The sequence below is a fragment of the Chiloscyllium punctatum genome, chromosome 35, assembly GCF_047496795.1.
Source record: "Chiloscyllium punctatum isolate Juve2018m chromosome 35, sChiPun1.3, whole genome shotgun sequence".
NCBI classification, from domain to species: Eukaryota; Metazoa; Chordata; class Chondrichthyes; order Orectolobiformes; family Hemiscylliidae; genus Chiloscyllium; species Chiloscyllium punctatum.
This window is the reverse complement of record NC_092773.1, coordinates 6,788,523-6,813,462: the sequence shown is the minus strand read 5'-3', so window position 1 is coordinate 6,813,462 and position 24,940 is coordinate 6,788,523. Positions and strand designations below refer to the sequence as shown.

The following is a 24,940-nucleotide window of genomic DNA, read 5'->3' as shown; positions in this document are numbered from 1 at the left end:
GAGAACGTGTACACCCAGTGAGTTACGATGATCTGGAATGTACTGTCTGAATGGCTAGAGGAAGCTGTTCCATAGTAACTTTCTGAAGGGAATTGGATCACTGGAGGTAAACAATGGGGAGCTGATTAAGATGTTTCTTTTCATGAAGGGGTACTGTCTCAATGCAAATTGTTTTTTTGATTAATTTGGAAACATGGAAGATTGGAGCAGAAGGAGACCATTTGGCCCCTCAAACCTGCCTGCTCCCCTAGTCATAATGATCATGGCTGATCATCAAACTCACGACCCTAATCCAGCCACCCTCTCCCGCAGGGTTCCTTCATCCCTTCAGCCACAGAATGATACCTATCTCCTTCTTGAAAACAGATCCTGTTTCAACCTTAACCACTTTCTTTGGTTGTGAATCCCACAGGCTCACCACTCTCTGGGTGAAGATATTTCTCCACATCTCTGTCATAAATGGTTTACCTCTGGTCCTTCAACTCTGACTCCTTGTTCTGGCTTCTCCCACCATCCTTCCTCCATCTAACCTGTCCAATCTTCACTCTTCTAAACACCACTGAATACAATCCGAACCGACTCATCATATGTCAGTCCTGCCATCCCAGGAATCTATTCTGCACTTTCTCTGTAGCATGAATGTCCTTCCTTGAAGTAAGGAGACCAAAACGGCATACAGTATTCCACGTGTGGAAATCCACAGCAATGCCCTATAGAATGACAGAAATTCATTCAATGACAGGCAGCATCAGGAGAGCTAAACCTCCGTCTGTGTTATACCATCCTGTAATTCCAAACCCAATACACAAAGATCATGTGAGGGCTATTGCAGGGCAGTTACCGAGGGGGAGCTGGACTGTCAAAGGTGCAGTTTTTTTGCTGTCATGTTAATAAAGACTGGTCTGCCTCCCCATGTCGACATGAAAGATATGCATGACTGTGGACCTTTCCCCTGTGTCTTTGCTGGCATTTATTCCCTAACGTCAAGAAACAACATAAAAATCTGGTCATAATCACATGGATACTCACTTTGCAAACATTGGTTCTCATGCCAAAGTAATTCCTTGGCTGTGAAAAGCAGTTGGTGGTGTTCTGAGGCTGAGAAAGGTGCTACAACAACGTAATCCTTTACATTCTACAAAGTTGGCCACAGCTGTTTAACAAGAGGTTGAACAGTTAGCAGAACTATACCTGGGACTTAAAAACCGATAGAACAGTGGATGCTGTAAATCAGAAACATAAACAGAAATTGCTGCAAAAGCTCAGCAGGTCTGGCAGCAGCTGTGAAGAGAAATCAGAGTGAACGTTTTGGGTCCATTCTGAGGAAGGGTCACCAGACCCGAAACGTTAACTCTGATTTCTCTTCACAGCTTCTGCCAGACCTGCTGAGCTTTTGCAGTTTGTGTTTCCATCTGAGAATTCCTTTGAGCCTGTGTAAGCTGCTGTGAGGTTTGCTGCTCCGAAGTACCCAGCGTTTAACCGCAATGTCCCAGAGACAGCCTGTCTGACCATCAGGTTATGGAACTGCAATTGGTTACAGATTCGAAAGGCGAACAGAAAATGTTGGAAATACTCAGCAGGTCAGGCAGCATCTGAAAAGACAGAGTTAATATTTCAGAGCAAAGGTAGTCCGACTGAAAGGTGACAGGCCTGAAATGTCAACTTTCTGTACAGATTCATAGCTTTTGCCCAGAAGTAAAATACATGGTCAAGTGGAAATAACAAGTTTATTGGCAGTTAATGATCTGAGCTGGTTCACAAGGAAGGTTATCACTGCAATCATAGTTTCTTTCGAGTAATCTGAGACAGGAGGCTTTAGCTGCTGGGACCCTTTCCCCTGAACCTCCCCTTGCTGTACTCATCCTTGGACAGGTTCACGCTGGCAGCCTTCTCACTGCTGTCCACACAGAATTGGCAAGACCTGAACTGGACCGGCTGGACTGGAGTGAAGGAATGATGGAGAAACTTGTAAATGAGCAATGGGTTACCTTCAAAGTGGAGATGGTGCTGGTGTGGTCAAGTTACATTCCCTCGGAATGGGAAAGCAAGGGCAAACAAATCCAGAGCTCCCATGACAATACAAGAGATTCAAGTTAAGACAAAGACAAAAAGAGAGTGCTTGCAGAAGGCAACTGGTAGAAAATACAACCAGGAGCCAACAGGAATGCACAAGTTTCAGAGGGAGAAGAGACAGCATATTGAAGAAGCAAAGAGGAATGATGGGAAACATCTGACAACCAACAGAAAGGGGAATCCCAAAGTCTTCGACAGGGGGTCTGGAATATCTGTTGCCGTGAAACATGTTGCTTCACATTCATATTGCTGAGGTTGTGAGGAATGAATCTTAACATTTCCCATGTCATTGCATCGTTTTTGACTCACTTTAGCTTCGGATAGAAAACATACAACTTGTAACGCATGTCTGTGCCACCATCTTAGCACAACTCCCAGAATCCTGTCTGATGCTTCGAATCATATTATGTCATCCCAGTGTTAACATTGTGTTGTACTGTACAGTACATGTAGAGCCCATATTTTGGTTGCTCAATATGAAACACAACATCGCTTTAAGTCTCTATCCCTACTTTAATCTGTTGCTTTGTGTGGGGGAAGGTGACTTTAACACTTTTACAGTCTCTATTGCCCTGTATTCATATTATTCTTATGGGCAAAGAATCCTCAATAGGTGTAAACCCAATGAATATTGAGGACCCCTCAATGTAAATAAATAATGAAAGTGTGGTAGAAAAAGGAGTAGGGCTCATTAGGAACCAAATCGGAAAGGTTTGGAGGGATATGGGCCGGGTGCTGGCAGGTGGGACTCGATTGGGTTGGGAAATCTGATCGGCATGGACGGGTTGGACCGAAGGGTCTGTTTCCGTGCTGTCCATCTCTATGACTCTAAAAAGGGGTTTGAAATAATTCTGCACCAAGTCCCCCTTCATTTACATATGGGCAGTCCTTGAAGCTGATCCCGCAGCTCCCTCACAGCCAGCTCCCAGAGTGAGCAGGATCCCTGCTTTTATCTGTCAGCCAGGGTTTCCAAATTGGACCAGATTACCAGCCCCAACCGGGGAACTCAGATTCTGTGAGGTCCATTTGGCTAACCTCGTAACAGACAAATGGGGGTCAGGGGCATAGCTGAGATAGGAAATGAATATTTTGCATCTGTATTTACCAAGGATGTCGAAGTTACCTAGGCCATGGTGACAAAGGAAGAAACTCCGTTATTGAAATGGTACCAAATTGATGAGGCTGGATAGACTGTTGGTCCCTAATGTAACAAGGCTCTGTGATTGAATCCAAGGCTATTGAAGGGAATGAGTGTGGAAATTGTTGGGCCACTGGCTGCAATCTCACAGTTTTTCCTGAACCGGAGAACCACAAGTATCATGGTCTGGTTGGTAAAAAAAGGTTGTAAGGATAAGCTGAGCAGTTACAGGGCCAGTCAGTTTAACTTTAATGGTCAGGAAACCTCACCAAACAAGAATTGGTGTAGAATGAGGAGTCACATGAAAAAGGACGGTTGTTTGGAAGAGCCAGCCTTCCAAAGGGGACGTCATGTGAAACTAACTTTATTGAAGTCTTCAGATTTATGAGGAGGTTAACATGAAGGGTCAGTGATGGGAATACTGGTCATGTGCTGGAAATAGATTTTCAGACAATGTTCGGTACTACACAACAGGCTTGTGAAGAAAATACGGGATACAATTCTAAAAGGGCTGCATTGAACAAAGGGACCTGAGTGGAAATGTACATAGATCATTGAAGATGGAAAGAACAATTAATAAAGTTTTCGGCCTTATTAATCAGGGCATGGAGGTCCACAGCGAGACAATGTTGACCATGTACAAGCCACTTGTTAGACCTCAGCTGGGTACACCTGTGGGAGTCACCTTATAGGAAGGATGTGAACATACTGGAGAAGGTGCAGAAGAGATTTACTGGGATGCTTCCAAGGTTGAGAACATTCAGTTATGAGGCGAAATTTGAGATATTGGGACTGTTCTCTGTGGGCAGAAGAGGGCCAAGAGGAGATCTGGTAACTTTCCAAAATCATAAGCAGGCTGGATAGTTGGATCAGGAGAAACAGTTCTCAGTCAGAAAAAGAGCAAGAATGAGAGGGCACAGATGTTAAGTGATTTGCAAAAGAGGCAAATGTGATGAGAGAAAAAAAATAATGAGTGGTTTGGGTCTGGAATATGCTGCCTTGAAATTTGGTGAAGGCAGGTTTCAATTCAGGCATTCAAGAGGGTATTAGCTGATTATTTCAGTGGAAACAATGTGCAAGATGCTGGGGAAAAGGCTGGAGAAAGGCACAAAGTTCAGATGCTGATTTGGGAGAGACCAGTTCAGCCATGGTGGACTGAAAGGCCTCTTTCTGTTCTGTTCTGAAACACTGTGATTCTGGAAAGGCTCATGTTCTGAGAATTGTCTCCTATTTTCATTCACAGCACCAAACCAACAGGTTTGATTCAGGCAGTTGCAGCGTCTCTGAGTGTCTCCTCCAGCTATAAGCCTTCCCAGTTCACTTCCAATCAGCTCACTTTCAAACCAGATGGCTGGGCCCCACTTGGCCTTTTGCTTTATTACTTGGTTCCCTTTTTCTCTGAGATTTTTACCAGTACATTGTCATATTCACTTTCCAATGCTCCAGTTTTGTCCTTTTGATACAGCCTCTCCCTCGATTTCTTTTTGGCGAAGGCTTGTGTTGCTGTTTTTGGCACTGCATAATCATCCATGTTTGGGTTGTATGGGTACTCATGCCCCCGTGTGTCACAGTCCAAGCCCTGAAGCTTCCATGCATGGCCTTTAACCTCTTCTGGGTTATCATAGATGGAAGGAGTGGCCACCCCTTCGGGTTCATCGTAGATGTGGTCCTTGGGCAGATTCCTGGATGAAGCTGGGTTTGCTTTTCCTCGGATGTTAGACTCATCTATGGTATCATAAAGAGGGTCTGCACATTCTTCCAGACCTTGAGGGAAAAATGTTGAGAATGTCTTCTCAGGAGCATTATTGTCCTGTTGGATGGTAGGCAGTCCACTCAAAGGTGGGAAGCGCAATGTCTTTGCTATAGCATCAAAGGGAATAGCATAATCAGATTCTGGTGCAGACTGATTCTCTGATTTCTTCCCAGTGTGAGTTTTGGTTGCTTTTGCATTTCCTCGTGAACTGGACTTTGCAACCACATCCCTGACCTCTGAATAAGTCGACTGGACATCTGGGAGTTGAGCCATATTCCCTGTGGCTCCAGCTGCTGGATAACTGTGGTGACCCTTTACTGCCTGTCTGAATGGCATTGTGGAGGAAGACTTGGTATCGCAGACTGACTCCAGAGACAGAGACCTCAGAGATGGAAGAGTGGCATTCGAAAACTCAGCTTTGACACTGGTTGAACTCTGTCCTTGTTCTTCACCAAAATCTCGTTGCCGTGCCTCCTCTTCCAGCCCATGGGCGGGGATTGGGAGGGGCCTGGAATTTAGAGCAGTTTCATTCTCCAAACTGCGAGACAGCTGATTATCTGACTCATTCCTTTGTTTCTGTTCTTGGATGGCAGATGTAATGATGTGGAAAATGTCATTCCCCTGTCTGGTATCAAACTCAAAATTGCCTTCCCCAGACATGCATCGCCTTCCAGCTTCAAAGGAAAACGTGACCTAGAAAAACAACAGGCAAACAACATTTTTAATGAAATTTAATGGCATACAGAAGCAAAGTAGCTCACTCACTGACTCAGTAATCCTGAGGTCATGAACTAATCGTCAATGGAAACGACTTCAAACACTGCTATAGCAACTGGAAATTCAATCTCAATTCGTTAAAAAATCTGGAATTAAAAATGTGGCTTCAGCCAGGATGACAAGACAATGATCAAGTGGTCCTCAAAATAAGCGAATTGTGCACAAGTTCCTTTTTGGAAGGGCACTCTGTCATCCTCACTTTGTTTGTCCATTGTATTACACCAGGCTTACCACATTGTGGTCGATCTCTCATCGGCCGCTGAAATGGCCAAACCAGACTCTTTGTTGTATTTATGAAGGGCAGCTCACCACTACCTCATGGACAAGAAATGGTGGGTTCACCAGCAACACTCACATCCTGTGAATGAATCCATACACAGTGGTTGCCATTAAATTACAGGAGGATCAACAATTTCTGGAATGAATCAATGATTATTTTACCATTGTCATGTCTCTATTTGATTCCTACTTTGATAGGTTTATTTTCTTCATACAAACCGTGTGAATGGTAAAGCTCAGGTTTTGTTGCCTATCCAGAATTTCCCATGAGTGGGTTGGGGTTAATGACGCTGTTGAACTGCTGCACTCCATGTGGAGTAGATACACACTCTCAGTTGTGTTTGGAAGGGAGTTAAAGTTACATAATCATCCAGGTGTACAGCCCTTTGGCCCTTCGAGTCTGCACTGGTGAAAAACAACCACCTAACTATTTTAATTCCATTTTCCAGCACTGAGCCCATCGCCTTGTGTGCCTTGGCATTGCAGGTAAAGGTCTAAGTACTTCACTGTAAATGAGGGCTTCTGCCTGTCCCTCCCTTCCAAATTCCCACCGCCCTTGGGTGAAAAGGCTTTTTCTCCAAACCTCCTGCCCCTTTCCTTAAGTCTCTGCTTCCCCCCCCCCCCCCACTGTCACTGATCCCTGTACTGAAGAGAAAGCTATCTTCTTGTGTCCATTGTCTACTCCTCTCTTTATTTTATATATCTCAATCATGTCCTCACTTCTTCAGCTCTGAGGAAAACAACTTCAATTTGTCCAATCTCTCTTCATAACTAAAATTCTCCAGGCCAGGCAATATCCTGGAAAATCTCCTTTACCCCCTTTCTTGTGCTATCAGATAATGTAGATTCCAGAATGGCACACAATTCTCTGACTGTGTTTTTATATACAGTTTCAGGATCACCTCCCTACTCTTAAACCCGATATCTTAACTAATAAAGGTAAATCTCCCAAATGCCTTCTTCACAACTTTATGCACCCTTCTTACTACTGTTAGGGACTGATGGACATGCACACCAAGGTCACTCTGATCCTCAGTGCTTCCCAGGTTCTGACTGTTCATCATGTATTGAAAAGGATTTTAACTTGAAATAACAGTGTCGTTGCAATTTCAGGCTGGTGTAAGGGATCTTGGACTTACTGTATTTTTTAATCTAACTCTTTCCTCAATAAAATGGAAAAAGCAGGTTAACCTCGCATTTATACAGCACCTTTACCATGCTTCAAAAAATCTCTCTAAAACGTCAATGCAATCTCACATGTAGCCAAAAAAATCATCAGATTCAGCAGGATTTTTTTGGATGATACATGAAACTGTGGACAGACCTGCCCAACCAGGTGGAGATAAAAACAAAATCCCACAGTACTATTTTGAATAAAACCAGAGAAATAATCCCCCAAAGTCCGATCTACAATTTCCCAAAACCAAATCCAGTGAAAGTAAGTCACCTGGACATTTCTAATTGTTTGTGAGAGCTTGCTGTCTGTAAATGGAACCATTGTGGAATCTGTTTTACATTACAACTGCCTTTCATTAGCTGTGAAACACTTCATATATCCTGAGGCTGTGTAAGGTATAATGGAAATGAAAGCTTTTTCATTCAAACTCCACACCGATGGTCTTTGATAAATGAATAATCCATTCCTGGATCCTGAGTTTTCCTATGTACGAGCCTGAGCTTGGCTCACTCACTGCCGACTCACAGCTGAAAACTGTTTTATGATACATGTTCCATTCACACATCGATCACATTGCAATTCCACACAAAGAGGACAAATAGGTGAAGAGAACTGAGTATGACACACCAGTAGTGTCCCTCTCTCAAATCCAGTCGGGCCAGCTTCCAGTCGTACCTTTCCACAAGGTATGCCCTAATCTGTTGGAACAGGTTGATGGAAGTAATTATATTAGAGTTGGCCAGCTGATGTTGTTCTGGGATACCAAAGTTTGTCAGTTGTTGTTAAAAGGGAATACAAGCGGTGGGATGCTCATTCCTAGTTGTAAAATCCTACACTGTTACTGTCTGTTATTTATATTGTTAAGATACACAGGTAAGAGGCCAACAATCCTGGAACTCCAACGTGAGTGAACCTTCACCACGTGGACTGCAGGATTTCACCAAGACAACTCACCATCGCCTTCTCCTAGCCCAGTTTGTGCAAATCTACCCACATCCTCTTCATGAAGAAATAGGATAAAAATGAGAAAAGGTTATGTAGGGCTGACAGATGATCAAGGTCGTGACGGAAGTTAATAAAAGAGCCTCTCGAAATGTGGAACTCAACTGAACTCTCACTGAGGACAGATGTAGAAATGTTTCCAGGGGATTAACGGACAACAATGGTAATGTTATTGGATAAATGACCAGTGACACAAATGCAGATTCCCCCTGACAGCTGGGAAGTGAAATAAAAATTTGTCTCTCTGATGAGGGATACAAAAGCACCAGGTTGTAGCTGCTCCTCAGAGATGTCCTTCAGTTAAGGACATCTGTTGCCCTCACCTGATCTAGTCTGTGTATGACTCCAGAGCCACAGTAACACACTACCTTATGCAGGAAACCAACAATGCACTCAGTTGTAGCAAGCTGCTGGAGAACGATTCTCCCACATGGACTGCAGTTGTTTAAGAATGCAGCTCAGTACCACCATCTCAAGGGGAATTCGAGAGGGCCAACATGAGCAGGGATAGGTTACCAACAACATTCATATCCCAGGGAAAAATAACTTAAAACTACTTTCAAATATCACAGTAAGCAGCAGCAGCAGCCACAGTGTCTGTATCAGGAGGCTTTACCCAACAGGGGACAATGATTTAATGTCGAGCAAATGTATGAATATTTTAAGATAATTGTTTTGTTTGCACAATGTCAAATGAGCATCGAAGAGTGAGTTAGAACCTGTAATTCAACCAGGGGCTCAGCTGGCATTTATAAAACCCTCAATCTTCCAACATAATTAAAACCATTCAATTGAATTACACCCTCGTAATTCAAGTCATGAAATTTGTTATTCTAGAGATCAGCTGATTAAGATCTGGGATTGTGACAACACTGCTATATGATGAATTCCAGATCTGTGACTACACCACAGCAAATGAAAACAAGTTCAAGTGTTTACCTTATCTCGTCCAAAGCGCCTCAAAAATTTGTATGGCCAGGTGTAGTGAACATCTCCGCTTTTAAAATCCTTGAGTTCTAATCCATCTTTCTCCACTGTGAGAAGGAATGTTCCTTGAAGGTTACATCTGTCTGCAGCTTCTGTTTTCCTCACTGTGACCCTGAAGTCTTTCACTGTAACATAAAGAAATGTAAATCATTTAAGCTGGAGACCGGGAAAAACATGTTGCTACTTTGTTCACCAGGTTGGTGGGCAGAACACATTGTGATTTATCTCCTGTTTAGTATGAAGGGAGGGCTATACCATGCCATTCAAGCTGCTGTCCTTTGGAAAAGATGTCGAAACCAAAGCTCTGTTTCACTGTTCTGCTGATGTAACACCTTGTGTCGCTATTCTGAAGTGTGACTGTGGTTATCAAGTCTTCCATCACGTAACAGGTCTAAAATCAAATTGGTCCGTCACTTCTGGATTATTGTTCAAATCTTGTTGCACCTCATCCAGGTTGGAATTCTCAGTGCAGTGCAGAGGAAATGCTGTTATGTCAATTATCAATACTGTCTGTGTCGCAGTTGAGAGGTGACAGTGAGATGGCCCAGTCAAACCCAGTCAATTAGGCATTTTAATAAAGAACTGGGGACTATCCCCGTGCCCTGGTGAATATTATCCCTCAAGCAACACTTAAACAGCAGTGAAACAAGTGACTTGTTTTGTGGCAATTTGATGTGCTGTGTTTGCCATCTTATAACAGTAGCTACAGTTTAAAATTACTTCAGCTTCTGGAAAGAATCTGCCCAGTCCAGAGGTTGTGAAAGGTGCTATAGAAATGCAACTTTTCTTTTTTAATTCAAAGTACATGGATGTATCTTGAGTAATGCAGAAATATCAATGTCTGTTTTTCTTTCATGAGAAACCACTTGCAGTGAAGTCAGTAAAAACTAAATCTTTCACAGCAAGGTGACTGTCATGGAGGAGATTTCACAGGTTCTTTTACCAGATAGAAAATCCCGAAAATGAAATCAGTTTCGATGAAAAAACATCAGTTGGAAAGAACCTGAAATAACCAAAGGAATAGACTTTCAAAATAGAAATGGAAAATATAAGAAATGCTCGGCAGTTTTGGCAATTAATGTAGAGTATGCAAGTGAGTTAACGTTTTAGATCAGTGACCCTTCATCTCAACTGTTGAACTTCTTCTTTCAGTGTATAATTTATTGCTACTTCTCCAGGAATGTTTACCTGGACGAGGTTCTGCTCTGCTCCAACAGGATCTCTGTTGGTCCCTTGTACAGTATCTGATTCACCGTCATCGTCTTCTCATTCCATGTTTGGTTCGAGTTCTGCATATCCAAGGTCATGGATGTGAAACACAAATTCGGTTTCCTTCTCCAGAAGTGCTACCAGAAAGATCAAGCATTTCCAGTATTTTCTACTTTTTAATGGAGATCCCAGTCTCCACAGTGTACTGTAGTCAGCTTTTACAATAAACCTTTGACCCAGGCTCACAGTCTGTATGGAGATTCAGTGAGTGAAATGCATGTTTCAAGTTAAGTTTCTTGGGCAGCCCATTGAGGGAGTGGGCTGGAATTGATCATGGGAAAACCGAAGACAATCTTGACAATGAAAACCAAACGGAAATGGGAAAATGTTGGTCCCAGGCTGCAGGGGAATGTATTAAAATGAAAAGAGAAAATAAAATCCTCTCTCGCTGTTAGAAACTCTGTTCCTTGTGGTTACAGCTGTCGTTGAGAGTGTGGAGTTACTGAATCTCAAATGAAATAGCAATGCGATGACTTCATGTCAGCATTTGTCGCCGAACCCTACCTGCCCTTGAACTGAAGGGCTTCTGAAAGTATTTCACAGACGAGTGAAGATTCAACCACATGACTGTGGTCCGGAGTTACAGTAAGGCCAGACCAGCTGGGGTGAGCAGATTTCCAATTGGAAATGAGTTGACTGTCTTTTCGTTCCCAGTCAGTAATGTACTGTGACTTATCATGCCAACACTTTCTTTTGCTGCCTGGCAGTTGGCTTGTGGGTGACTGCTGTCTCCTGTCTGACTTTTAACAATGCAGAACAAGGTAATTACAATTCAGACAGCAAAAAAAAGACAAAAAGAAGGCGAATCATTTTCCGACACTTCTAAGATAGAAATACAACACATTTTTCTCGAGGTGTGACTGTGTTCGACCAGAAAACTGCAACAAAGTGGTTTTCTTACAATTGCCCATTTTCCATTCACGAACATCAATTATAACTTGCTTTAACCTCAACTTATTTTGGTTGTGAAAATGAATGGTGTTGAGAGTGTATACAGCTCTGTGGAGGAAGGGAAACTGGTGCACGTACTTCACTTACATGTCCAGAAAGCAGCTAATGGGGTGCCACATCAAAAGTTATTGTGGAAAATAGAAGATCACAGTGTCGTGGGTAACATTGCTATCGATAGAAGATTAACAACAAGAGAAACGAGTCATCTCCAGGATGGCAAAGAGCCACAGGGATCACTGCTAAAACCTCCATTTTTATACACATTTCCTGGATGAAGGGACCCAATGTATGTTTGCTAACTTTGTTGCAGATACAAGACAAGTGAAAGTTAGGTAGTGCTCCTCCTGTCGCCCACCCTTTCTATGGAGAGATCAAAAGGAAACCACAAAGGGTGATGGATACATTAAGTGATTGGCCAAAGCTATGGAAAATGGAGTTTCATGTCAGAAGATGCGAAATTGTCCATTTTTGTCTGAAGAAAAAGAGGCATATTATCAAATGGTGAGAGATTGCAAAGCCCTGATGGGTGTCCTAGTGCATGAACTGCAAAAGCTTTGTATGCAGGTACAGCAAGCAATTAAAACAAGTTAATGGAATAGAGATGGAGTCATAGAGCATGGAAACAGATCCTTCAGTCCAACATGTCCGCACCAACCATGTTCCCAACCCAATCTAGTTCCACATGTCTGCATTTGGCCCATATCCCTTCAAACCTTTTCTGTTCATGTACTGATCCATATGTCTTTTAAACATACACCACTTCCTCTGTCAGTTCATTCCACACACGAACCACTCTCTGTGTAAAAAGGTTGCCCTCATGTTCTTTTTGAATCTTTCTTCTTGCATCTTAAAAAATTGCCTCCAAGTTTTGAACCCGCCACCCCCCCCACCACCTTAAGGAAAAGACCTTTGTGATTTACCTTCTCTCTGCCCCTCATGACTTTATAAAACTCTCGAAGATCACCCCTACCGCTCTGGTGAAAAAAGTTCCACCCTGTTCTACCCATTTTAATGGCTCAAACTCGCCATTCCCAGCAAAATCCTGGTTTATCTTTTCTGAAACTTCTCCAGTTTAATAATATCTTTCCGATAATAGAACAGCACACAGTATTGCAGAAGTGGCCTCACCAATGATCTGTACAGCCTCAACTTTAATTGTTTATGATAAAACAAAAGGAACAAAATTATTCTTCAGTAACACAGAGAATTGGCTAAACTGCATCTGACACACTGTGTATATGGTCGCACTCGACTTCAGAACGGGCAAAAAATACACTGCTGCTCCAAGACATCTGATTAAACTGTTACAAGCTTGAACTGGATTACAGAGAGTGAAGGAAGAGAGGGACAGGGAGTGCGCCATTCCGATATCATGGGATTGGAACACAATAGAATTGTAGGCTTCCTGTGAGCAGGAATTGCAGCCCATTCAGAGAACGATATGGGATAGTGGGGCTCATACGTGGCAGTAGGGGGGGTAAGCTGTGCTGAACATGACCTGACCGTGCATGCTGTTGACATTAGGCGACATCAAATTCACAATCATGAGCAGTTGGACAGAGTAGATAAGTAGAAACTGTTACCAGTGGTGGAGCATCCAGAACATGAGGTCACAAATTTAAGATAATTACTGAAAGAAGCCAGGCTGACCTGAGGAAAACCTCTTTTCATGCAGCAAGTGATGAAGATCAGAAAGACATTACCTAAGAGTGTGCAAGAGGCAGGTGCAGTTCAGGCATCTAAAAAGGTTTTGGATTATTACCTGACAATAGAGAATGTGCTGGGCTCTGGGGAGAAGGCAGGGCAATGTCCTTACACAATCAGAGAGTTAGAACAGGTACAAAAGGCCTCTTTTCTGTGCTGTGATCTTTTCGTGATTTCTTTAGTCACTGGAATGTCAAGTATGGCTGAGTCTGCCAACCATTTCTGAAACATACTTTCCCAACATTGCACACAGCAGTGGTACTTTGGACACACAGTGGTCTGTGATTCCCAAGTTATCCAACCTTATTGTTCATGATTTCTGTCAATGCATGTGTGATGAAGGTTCGCAATAAACTATTATTGTTTGAGAGTTTGGGTTCTGAGGTGGTGTCTGTCTTTCCAGTCATTTGTCTTTATTAAATGTGTTAAGAAGTGAGAGCTCATGGTACTTAGTTTTATTTCTGATTTGCTCTGAGTCGTACCAGAGTTTCTGTAGACTTTGTTCAACGTTTATTTAAAGCATTTGAGGTGAACAGTGCACCAGTAAATAGGGTAAATAAGAAAGAAAATATTGTTGTGAAGTCAAAGGATCCAGAATACAAAGTAAGAATCATTGTGAAGCAGTCAGACAGTGGACAGGTTCATTCGGAGGGAACAAGGTTGAAATAGCAGAAGTGCTGTTAGCTCAACATTCTCCAAAGCAGTCAAGGCAGAATGGTAAAAAGTCCATGTTAAATAATAAGTTGAATAGTATTAAGAGTTTATTTGAGGGTTGCTGGAGGAGACATGAACTGAAGAAAAAAGCATCAAGTGACTGTAGCAACTCAGTGGAAAAAAAACCCCAATAACAGGCATGTCACTGAATGAGGAACTTTTAAATGGAGACTTCACTGAAATGCAAGTTGTTGTCAGGGGGTTGTTACTGATGATAAAAGGGATGAGTCTTCATTTCTGATATTTATTTGTCTGTTTTTGTTTCAGTCTTCATATAATGTTGGATAGTTTGTATTTTTCATTTTGGATCATAAATGTGTTGTTTTGTTAAAACTATACAAAAAGATAAGTTAAATTTATAGTTTATCAATTCTGGTCTCACTGTAAAATTTGGCCTGTGCAGTAAAAACATTGACTGAGACAGAGTGCAAGTCAGATACATGGTTACATACACTGAGAGTCAATATAAATGAGGTCTTTCATGGTGGGTTAGGGATCTGGAATGTTTTCTCTATTCTCTGGATATAACTCCAATTATCAAGGGCTGTGTCTGTCATACACTCCTCACTAAACTCAAATTTGCCTTGTTTTACTCAGCCTTTGACATGACACCAATTTCTGGAGAGTTCTGTCACTGGATTTTTGTTAGGATTGTGTAGTTGTCTGAAAGTTAAATATTCTGGTGATCCCTGGAACGCACTAACACAGCAGTCGTTCAGAATCACTCTCACCTGGAGCGGGGTTAAAATGGTCTGCAGAGGAAATTCAAAGGGATTGCTTTTCAAACAAAGTGGATTCAGGGTGTACTTCAGAGTGAGTCACACAAAGTTAGACTGGAGTCACATGTGGATCCATTTGGACTGGGGCAACAGATTCTCTTTCCTGAAGGGTAGTGTGAATCTGGTTGCTTCTCTTGTCTGTTTCTGACAATGCTATAATCACAGGGTGAGTGAAAATAACTGCCAAGGGTCTGGTTTTATTGCTGGCTGCTTGTCATCCTGGACCCTCCTTCTGAAGATGAATTCACCTAGCAGGAGATCAGAAAACACTGTTACAACTGTACCCCACTCTATCGCCCTTATATTCCATCTTGACTATTTTATCCTGTCTCCCTCAAATGGAGGCTTGAAAGGCCAGTTCCGTGCAATGGTGGATCTGTAAGTCCTCTATGAGAAGCCAAAATCTGTTGTTAAGAGCAACACGGACAGTCAGTAAATTCATGGTGGGTTCGTGTGAGTAGCCCTGGAAAGCATCACCTCAGAAAGCTTGGAAGCAGCTACATTGCAGCATTGAAAGTCAGACTGGAAAATGAATCTGCAAGATGTGGACCTGGCACTATTCCACAAGACCTGGGTTAGGACTGGCTATTTGAGCGACATGTATTGTGTCAGACACAGTTCATACCTCCTTCCCTAACTTGCCTATGCCACCCATTTTGCTGGCTGAGAAGAAAGGAGATGGATGTGGGTATGGGATGGAGTGGAAGGGGCAGCTGAGCTGTTGGTGAGGCAATTGTAACCACGACAGTAATGAATGAACTTGCACATGCATTCACGGATGATGGAGCAGGCTAGACGGGCTGATTGGCTCATTCCTTCTCTCATTTCACAAACAGCAGGATCCCACAAACATCAACTTCATAACAAACATTGCTTTCTTGAAGGTGTCTTGGAGATGCAGCTGTGTCACAGGGTCCGTGCTGAAGTACATTGTCAAGTGGCAAGTGTGGCAGGGGAGAGAGACACAAAACGAGAGAGAGAGAGAGAGAGAGAGGAACTTAGACCCTGTGCGCTTTCATGACTGACTGGTTTTTTAATGCCGAGCAAGTAGAGACCTTTGGGAAACACTCCACCAGGAAGGGGATTGGTGTCCTATTGAAGATTTGTGCTCCTCCAGTGCCTTTTCCAATGTTCCAAAACCCTTTCTCGCCCACGTTGGGTTTTGAGACTCTGCTGCGGTAGCAGAAACATAGCTGGCAGTTTGTTGATCACACCACAATAATGACTGCATCATCTGCTTATGTGAGGTTGGTTAAGGAACAAATGTTACCCAGGACACTGGGACAGAATCCCCCTGCTGTGAATAGCTGATCTGGCTTCCTCCTTCAATGAAAAACAAATAATGTTTTTGCTCAGGATTCATGCTTCAAACGTTCTAACTGTATTTGTACTTTTTTGAAGGCACAATGTTCCAAGCTGCCTGATCTTATCATTGCCTGATGCTGCAGTGCCTTATTACGGTGTTGATAAGATCTTAGGTGTTTCCTTTTTTGAAAAAAAAGACACAATGTCCTTCCTGTGTTTTCAGCACCAGGCATATCAAACGTAAAGAAGTAGAAAAAGAACTTCCTTATGAGGTTTGCATTTACAGCAGTACTTCAGTGCCTTATGGCAAGAAAGCAAGCAGCTTCAGTCCCTGCCTTGCACAACATACCACTGCCTCGTTTTTACTCCTTGTCACAACTGACGGTGATCAACATCCTGCTGACGCTTGTGTCAGGAGGCTGTGCGTCCAAGTTTCATGTTGCAGAAATGAGCAGAGAATCTGGGCTGGCATGCCCACCATATTGCTGAGGACACGCTGGGAGGACCATCCTTCAGATGGGACATTAAATTGAAGCCCCATCTGAGCTCAGACAGACTTCAAAGATCGCTTTGACAGTCTCGGGGCTTGTTGAAGTACAGGCTCCATTGTCCTCCAAGAATCACAGCAAGCATCAGCAGCAACAGCACTGAAAAAAAATGGATAAGTAACACGTCCTTGTGATTTTTGTTTTATTTAATCACTCAAAGGACATGGGCATCGCTGACTTGCCCCAAGTGAAGGTGGGTTGAGCTGCCTTCTTGAACCACTGCAGTCCATGTGCTGTAGGTAGACCCACAATGCCCTCAAGGAGGGAATTCCAGGATTTTGGCCCAGTGACAGCAAAGGATTGGCAATATATTTCCAAATATGGATGGGAGGGGAACTTGCAGGTGGTGGTGTCCCCATGTATCCTTCTGGATGGAAGTGATCGTGAATTTGGAAGGTGCTACTCAAGGATTGTTGATGAATTGCTGCAGTGTGTCTTGTAGGTGGTACACACTGAGCGTCAGTGCTGGAGGGAGTGGATATTTGTGGATGTGGTGCCAATCAAGGGACAGCTTTGTCCTGGATGGTGTCAAGCTTCCTGAGTGTTGTTGCAGCTGCCCCCACCCAGGCAAGTCGGGAGTATTCCATTACAGTCCTGCCTTGTGCCTTGTAGATGGTGGGACAGGCTCTGGGGAGTAGGGGCTGAGTTACTTATTGCAGTTTCAGAGATTCCCTACAGTGTGGAAGCAGGCTGTTAGGCCCATTGAGTCCACTCTAACCCTCTGAAGAGCAACCCACCCAGATACACCACCCCACCCTATCCCTGTAACCCTGCATTTCCCATCACTAATCCATCTAACCTGCACATCCCTGGATACTATGGCCAATTTCCCAAAGTCAATCCACCTAACCCGCACATCCTTGGACTGTGTGAGGAAACCCATGCAGACATGGGGAGAATGTGCAAACTCCACACAGACAGTCGCCCGAGGCTGGAATCGAACCCAGGTCACTGACGCTAACCACTGAGTCACTGTACCGACCAAGCTTCTGACCTGCTGTTGTAGCCACGGAATTTATGTGGTTAGTCCGTTTGACTTTCTGGTCAATGGTAACCCCAAGGATGTTGAGAGTGGGGGACTCAGTGATAGTAACACAATTGATTGTGAGGTGCAGTGGTTAGATTGTCTTTGATTGAAGATGGTCATAGCTTAGCATTTGTGTAACATGTATGTTACTTGCCAGTTGTTATCCAAAGTCTGGATATGGTCCAGAGCTTGTAGCATTTAAACATGGATTGCTTCAGTGTCCGAAAAGTCACAGACAGTGGCCCCAGCAGAATCCAAACAGGACATTAGTGAGCAAGTTATTATTGGTCAGGTGCTGCTTAATACACCATCTATCACTTTGCTGATGGGGCAGTAATTGGCCAGAGTCGATTTGTCCTGCTTTTTGTAGACAGGACAAATTTCCATGTTGTCAGCAAGACAACGTTAGTGGGCGTCACGGTGGCACAGTGGTTAGCACTGCTGCCTCACAGCGCCAGAGACACGCGTTCAATTCCAGCCTCAGGTGACTGTCTGTGTGGAGTTTGCACATTCTCCCCGTGTCTGCATGGGTTTCCTCACACAGTCCAAAGATGTGCGGGTTAGGTGAATTGGCCATGCTAAATTGCCCATAGTGTTAGGTAAGGCGTAAATGTAGGGGAATGGGTCTGGGTGGGTTGCGCTTCGGCGGGTCGGTGTGGACTTGTTGGGCCGAAGGGCCTGTTTCCACACTGTATTGCTACTGTATTGGAAGAGTTTGCCTAGGGTAGTGGCAAGTTCTGAAGTATAAGTTTTCAGGACTATTGCTGGAATATTGACATTAACCTTTGAAGTATCCATGCCTCAAACTGTTTCTTGATATCACACAATATAAATCAAATTGCCTGAAGACTTGGATCTGTGATGCTGGGGACCACTGGAGATGATTGAGATGAATCATGCACACAGCACTTCTCACTGAAGACTGCTGTGACTGCTTCCACCTTATCTTTTGCATTGATGTACAAGGTTCATCCATCTTTGAGAAAGGGGATATTTGTGGAGACTCGTCCTCCAGTGAGTTGTTCAATTGTTCACCACTATTCACGACTGGAGCTTAGATCCGAACCTTGGTTGTGGGATCACTTAGTTCTCTCTTTTACTTGCTGCTTATGCCGTTGGGCAGGAAGTAGTCATGTTTATTTCCACATGGAGAGTCCTTGACACTGAAGCAGCTCCCTCAGAGCCAACTCCCAGAGTGAACAGGATCCCTGCCACTCCTGCTTCTACCTGTCAGCCAGGGCTCCCTGATTGAACCAGGTTAACAGCCCCAAACAGGGATTTCCAATTCTGTAAGGTCAACTTGGCTGACCTCATTACAATCACTACATCCATTGTCTTTAAGTATTTATCATGACACCCAGGAAAGCTCCCCCACTTCTCTTCAAAATAATGGCTGGTCTGTCTTCCACTGTGAGGGAAGACAATGCATGAGTTTAATATGTCATCTACAAATGGTAGACTGACTGTACAGAACTCCTTCAGTACTGATTCTCCAACCCTCATTCCTTTACGTGGAGTTTCAGCAAAGATCAGACCTTGAACCTTCAGCATGCTGACTCTGAAGCAATGATGAGTGTCAGTGAAGAATCGTGGACACTTATGATCCTCCCCCCTTAGCAGGACGTATACACTTAATGGTAAGGTCCGAGGGAGTGTTGCTGAACAAAGAGACCTTGGAGTGCAGGTTCATAGCTCCTTGAAAGTGGAGTCACATGTAGATAGGATAGTGAAGAAGGCGTTTGGTATGCTTTCCTTGATTGGTCAGAGCATTGAGTACAGGAGTTGGGAGGTCATATTGTGGCTGTACAGGACATTGGTTAGGCCACTGTTGGAATATTGCGTACAACTCTGGTCTCCTTCTTATCGGAAAGATGTTGTGAAACTTGAAAGGGTTCAGAAAAGATTTGCAAAGATGTTGCCAGGTTTGGAGGATTTGAGCTACAGGGAGAGGCTGAATAGGCTGGGGCTGTTTTCCCTGGAGGCTGAGGGGTGACATTACAGACGTTTATAAAATCATGAGGGACATGGATAGGATAAATAGACAAAGTCTTTTCCCTGGGGTGGGGGAGTCCAGAACTAGAGAGAAAGGTTTAGAGTGAGAGAGGAAAAATATAAAAGAGACCGAAGGAGCAACTTTTTCACACAGAGGGTGGTGCGTGTATGGAATGAGCTGCCAGAGGAGTTACTGGAGGCTAGTACAACTGCAACATTTAAATGGAATTTGGATGGGTATATGATTTGAAGGGTTTGGAGGGATATGGGCCGGGTGCTGGCAGGTGGGACTAGATTGGGTTGGGATATCTGTTCGGCATGGACGGGTTGGACCGAAGGTTCTGTTTCCATGCTGTACACTCTGTGACTCTCTATGGTAAACCTGTAACTCCCATTAACTTGTGACCAGCTCTCAAAATAAATGCAAATAGCAGGGGATATTTTTTTCAGATTTCCTTTGACTGACTGCAAAGTTCTTCTCACTCTCTCTTTGTCCTCAGTCTAGAGAGAAACATGTAGAAGAGAAACTTTTCAACCTCTGAAAGGAAAATTTTGGTTCTGCTGTACTTAGCATCGATCTGAAACACAAGTGTAGATTTTCCCCTTTGAAGTGCGGTCAGTTTCGACATTGGCTGGTCAGCCAAGGTTCATCTGCAGTCCGGCTGTGCCCTGCATGATTTGAAACTCCTGAGCATACAAATGAGGCACCAAGCAGGAAACCAAGAAAGCCACTTCACCAAAAGCCTTTCCATGACGTATGCATGTGTGTCTCAAACGTTTGCACAAATTCACTTGTCTCCAACTCTGACTGCAACTTAATGCAGCACTGCTTGCTCAAATTCCTCACAGCCCCCCCCCCCTGAAACTGTCTGTGCCTCCAAATACAGTAACACCCCTTTCACCTGGGGTCACACAGTCGGACAGCACAGAAACAGACCCTTCAGTTCATCCACTCCATGACGAACATAATCCCAAACTAAACCGGTCCCACCTGACTGCGCTTGGCAATATCCCTCCAAATATTTCTTATGCATGTACTGTTCCAAATGTCTTTTAAGCATTCTAACTATACCTGTATCCATCACTTCCTCTGGAAGTTCATTCCACACACAAACCATACTCAGTGCAAAAATATAAAATTGTGCCTCATGTCCTTTTAAAATCTCTCTTCTTTTATCTTAAAAGTACGCCCCCTGCTCTTGACCTCATTGTCATTATCTATGGCCCTCATGATTTTTAAAATTTGAATTCGGTCATGATTGTATAAACCTCAAGCTCCGACACTCCAGTGAAACAAGTTCCAGTCTTTCCATATTTTCTATTTTCATATCTCAAACCCTCCATTCCCAGCAACATCCTGGTCAATCCTTACTGACCCCGCTCCAGTTTAATAATATCCTTCTGAGAACAGGGTGACCAGAACTGCACACAGTACTCCAGAAGGGGCCTCACCAACAGCCTGTAGATCCTCAATATAACATGGCCAAAGTGCATACTGCAGATTCTGAGGTTCGAGTCAATATTAACGTGGTGCTGGAAAAGCACTGCAAGTCAGGCAGCATCCGAGAAGCAGGAAAATCGACGTTTTGGGCGAAAGCCCTTCTGCTCCTTGGATGCTGCCTGACCTGCTGTGCTTTTTCAGCACTACTCTAATCTTGACTCTAACCTCAACATAGCACCCCAACTCCTGTTGTCAAAAGTTGGAGCAATGAAGGCAAGTGTGCTAAAGGCTTTCTTAATCACCCTGTCAATCTGACAATCACTTCTCCTCAGTTGGAAAATGAAAGGATTGAATGGAGCTGGGTTCTTTCCTCCTAAAGTCAGCTTCCTGTGCACAGCAGCCAATCAGTTCACAACAAACTCACACAAATATCAATGTGACAAGGACCAGATTGTATGGTCTCTGCAATGTGACCCGGAGACCTGGGAAAGCTGCCGTGCTCTTCTGGGAGTGCGGATGGTCACAGTCAGGCTTGAAGGGCAGCTTCCCTTTGTTGTGCTCAGAGACTGATGTGAAGCAGGTCTTGGGAAGCAGAACTGTTCACTGAAGTGTGTCTAGTCAATACAGAGCAGGGAGAGACTCCTCCAACACTACCATGGAGACAGTGCTTCACCATATAAAGTGTGACCTGAGCTGACCTGAAGTGATGGTCACCAGCTGTCCTATTGATGGATGCTACCTGAGTCTCCATCTTTCCCCAAACTAATGCTGAACCATCCAATCAGATCCTTGCTCCTGAAACAGGCGGCATGGTGATTCAGTGGTTAGCACTGTTTCCTCCCAGCATTAAGGTCCCGGGTTCGATTCCAGCCTCGGGTGACTGTCTGCATGGAGTTTGCACATTCTCCCCGTGTCTGTGCAGGTTTGCTCCAGTTTCCTCCCACAGTCCAAAGATGTGCAAGTCAGGTGAATTGGCCATGGTAAATTGCCCATTAGTCAGAGGGCAATGGGTCTGGTTAGGTTATTCTTTGGAGGGTTGGTGTGGACATGTTGGGCCAAAGGGCCTGTCCCTACACAGCAAGGAATCTAATCTAAATCAATCAGCAGACTTGGAACTGTTTTCCCACACTTCTGTTTTGGCGAAAGATCTTCTCAGTCACGAATGCAGGTAAATGGAAGTGAGTTAAACAGTCTCAAAGGGCTAAATTCCGACCTTTGATTCAACAACACATTTCATTTGTATGGCACTTTGAACGGAATGAGATGTTCCTGGAAGCTTTCGGAGAAAATGGACAAGACCAAACCACAGAAGAAGATATTCAGTCAGATGCTACTGGCTTTGGGATGAAGGAGTGTCTTGAAGGTTGGAAGTGAGGAAAAGAGATAAAGAGAGGTGAAGGGACATGATCTCTACACAACTAAAATCTGGTCCAGTAGTTGAAATGTGTCAATGATGAGCCGATGCCAGGAGCACAGCATCTACCTTGTGGAGTTGTGAGCCTGGAATGGATCACAGAGATAGGGAAGGGCAAGGCCTTGGATGGATTCAGAAAGAGGGTGAGAAATTCAAAATCCAGATGTTGCTTGATTGTGAGCCAGTGTGTGCCATCGGGCACAGCAGTGATCAGGAATCCCTCGACTCAGACAAATTATTTGCTTCCCTCAAAATCTGTGTATATTTGCTCTTGTAATTCCATCACTCACACAAACGTACATTAATCACATTCCCAAAAGCATCCTTTTGAACAGTCACACTTAATTCCACATTAAAACAGAACAGAAAAAAACTATGTAAACTGTGGCAAAGGAAACAAATTCAAGACTGTGATTGATCAAAGGAGGAAGCTTATAGAATGTAGTTAGCCTGAGGACTAGAAGTATTTTAACATTCAGCAAAGGAGGATCAAGAATCACATAAATAAAGAGAGAACAGAATGGGAGTCTAAATTCAGAAGAAATAAAAACAGATTGCAAAACCTTTTACAGGTCCAGAAGAAGGAGAAGATTAAGAAAAACAAGTAACAGTCATGTCAAACAAAATCAAGAGAATTTTGAAATGGATATAAGGAAATGAGACAGCTAAAAATAATGATTGATAATCTGGAAATGTTTGAGGGTGTGACTTGTAGAGTTGATGTGGGACAGCAGTGGATGTGGTTTGTTTGGACTTTCAGAATACATTTGACAAAGTCCCACAGAAGAGATGAATGTGTAAAATTAAAGCCATGGAATTGGGGGTAGTTGATTGAGCTGAACAGGAAACTGGTCAACAGACAGGAAACAACATGTCGGAATAAATGAGTCTTTTTCTGAATGGCGGGCAGCGAATATTGGGGGTAGCGAAGGGCTCTGTACTCGGACCCCAGCTATTCACAATATGTACGAATGGTTTCAATGAGGGGACGAAATGTAAAATCTTCAGATTTGCGGCCCACACAAATCTGGGTGAGCTGTGAGCAAGGACGATGCAGAGATGCTGCAGTGTGATATGGGCTCGCTGAAGGAGTGGGCAAATACATGGGAGGTGCAGTGGTATATGGACAAATGTGGAGTTACCCACTTGGGGAGCAGGAACAGGAAGGGAGATTGTGATCTGAATGGTGAAAATTTGAGAGTGAGAAATGTGCAAGAAGACTTGAGTGGCCTGTGCACCAGTTCCTGAAGGTAAGCATGTAGGTACTGCAGGGAGTTAAGAAGGTAAATGGTATGTTGAGAGGATTCAAGTTCAGGAACAAGGATGTCATGCTACAATTATACAGTGCCCTGGTGAGATCACGGCTGGAATATTGTCTGCAGGCTTTGGTCTCCTTATCTGAGAAATTTGTGTTACCAAGGGACTGCAGTGAAGGTTTACCAGATTGATTCCTGGTATATGAGGAGAGATTGAGTCCGTTCAGATTATATTCACTGGCATTCACACAAGGGAGGTGCGTAATGTTTTAACAGGATGTGACAGTAGGAAGGATGTTCCCAATCTTGGAGAAGTCCAGAACCGGGAGTCACAGTCTAAGCAGACAGGGTAAATTATTTAAGACAGAGATGAAGGGAGATGTCTTCACCCAGAGAGTGGTGAACCTGTGGAAACTGCTCCTACAAAGTAGTTGAGGATGAAACATTGTGTGTTTTTAAGAAGGAGTTGGATGTATCACTTGGGGCTAAGTATATGGGGGAGGATGGCTACAAGCTGTAATTGGATGATCAGCTGTGATCATCATGGATGGCTCAGCAGGATTGATGGACTGAATGGCCTAGTCTTACTCCTGTTTTCTACGTGTCTTGGAATCTGTCTATAACAGGCAGATATTCAGTCCAACAATCATACATTGTAGCCTTGGGAAAGTCATCATGAGGCTCCAGGGTAGCTGGCAAGGTGAGTGAGTGTGTCACCACCAACCTCTTCCCCAGGGATTGAGGACAACGGTACCCAGTAAAATTCAGCCCATTGTCTTTGCAGGAAGCACATCACTTTGTGGAACTGACAGGGTGGGCAGAGATGAAGCAAGTGGCTTGCCATTTGCACCCTGGCCCTTTGCCACAGCCATGCGCCAACAATGAGGATGAAGAGCTGTTAAACAGGGGACCAGTAGATCTCAGTGGCAGCACTATCCCCTTGAGTTACCACCCCCTCATTCATGTGCATCATGCTCTTCACACGTCTCCCTCACTGAATATTGGTCAGTGGATATTGAACATGGGGCACAATACGCCCTTGCACAGTTTCCATGTCCTACACATTCTTGCTCGATCACTCAGCACAATCACTCTCACCATGTCAGAAAAAACTGCACAGAAAAGCACAAGAGATGCCAAAATTGTCAGACAGAAAACAAAACAGATGCTTATCTCTCCCACTCTCTCTCTCTCTTTCTCCACCTCTCTCTCTCCCCACCCTCTCTCTGTCTCTCTCTCTCTCTGCTTCTCTCCCTCTCTCTCTATGCCCTTCTCTCTGCCTCTGTCTCTCTCTCTCTCTCCCTCTACCTCTCTCTCTGTGGGCGGCACAGTGGCACAGTGGTTAGCACTGCTG

General features: G+C 43.9%; 1 protein-coding gene across 1 annotated transcript in view; it reads right to left on the bottom strand.

Annotated features, from left to right (window-relative positions):
* Positions 1–1,424: 1,424 nt before the first annotated feature.
* The window catches only part of LOC140459607 (docking protein 2-like), a 47,817-nt gene continuing 24,301 nt past the window's right edge, over positions 1,425–24,940 (bottom strand). The window contains exons 4-5 of the mRNA XM_072553888.1: positions 9,139–9,311; positions 1,425–5,657 (exon numbers count right to left, since the gene is read on the bottom strand). Of these exons, the coding sequence (XP_072409989.1) occupies positions 4,590–5,657; positions 9,139–9,311 (1,241 nt within the window). The 3' untranslated portion in view covers positions 1,425–4,589. The remainder of the gene's footprint in view (positions 5,658–9,138; positions 9,312–24,940) is intronic.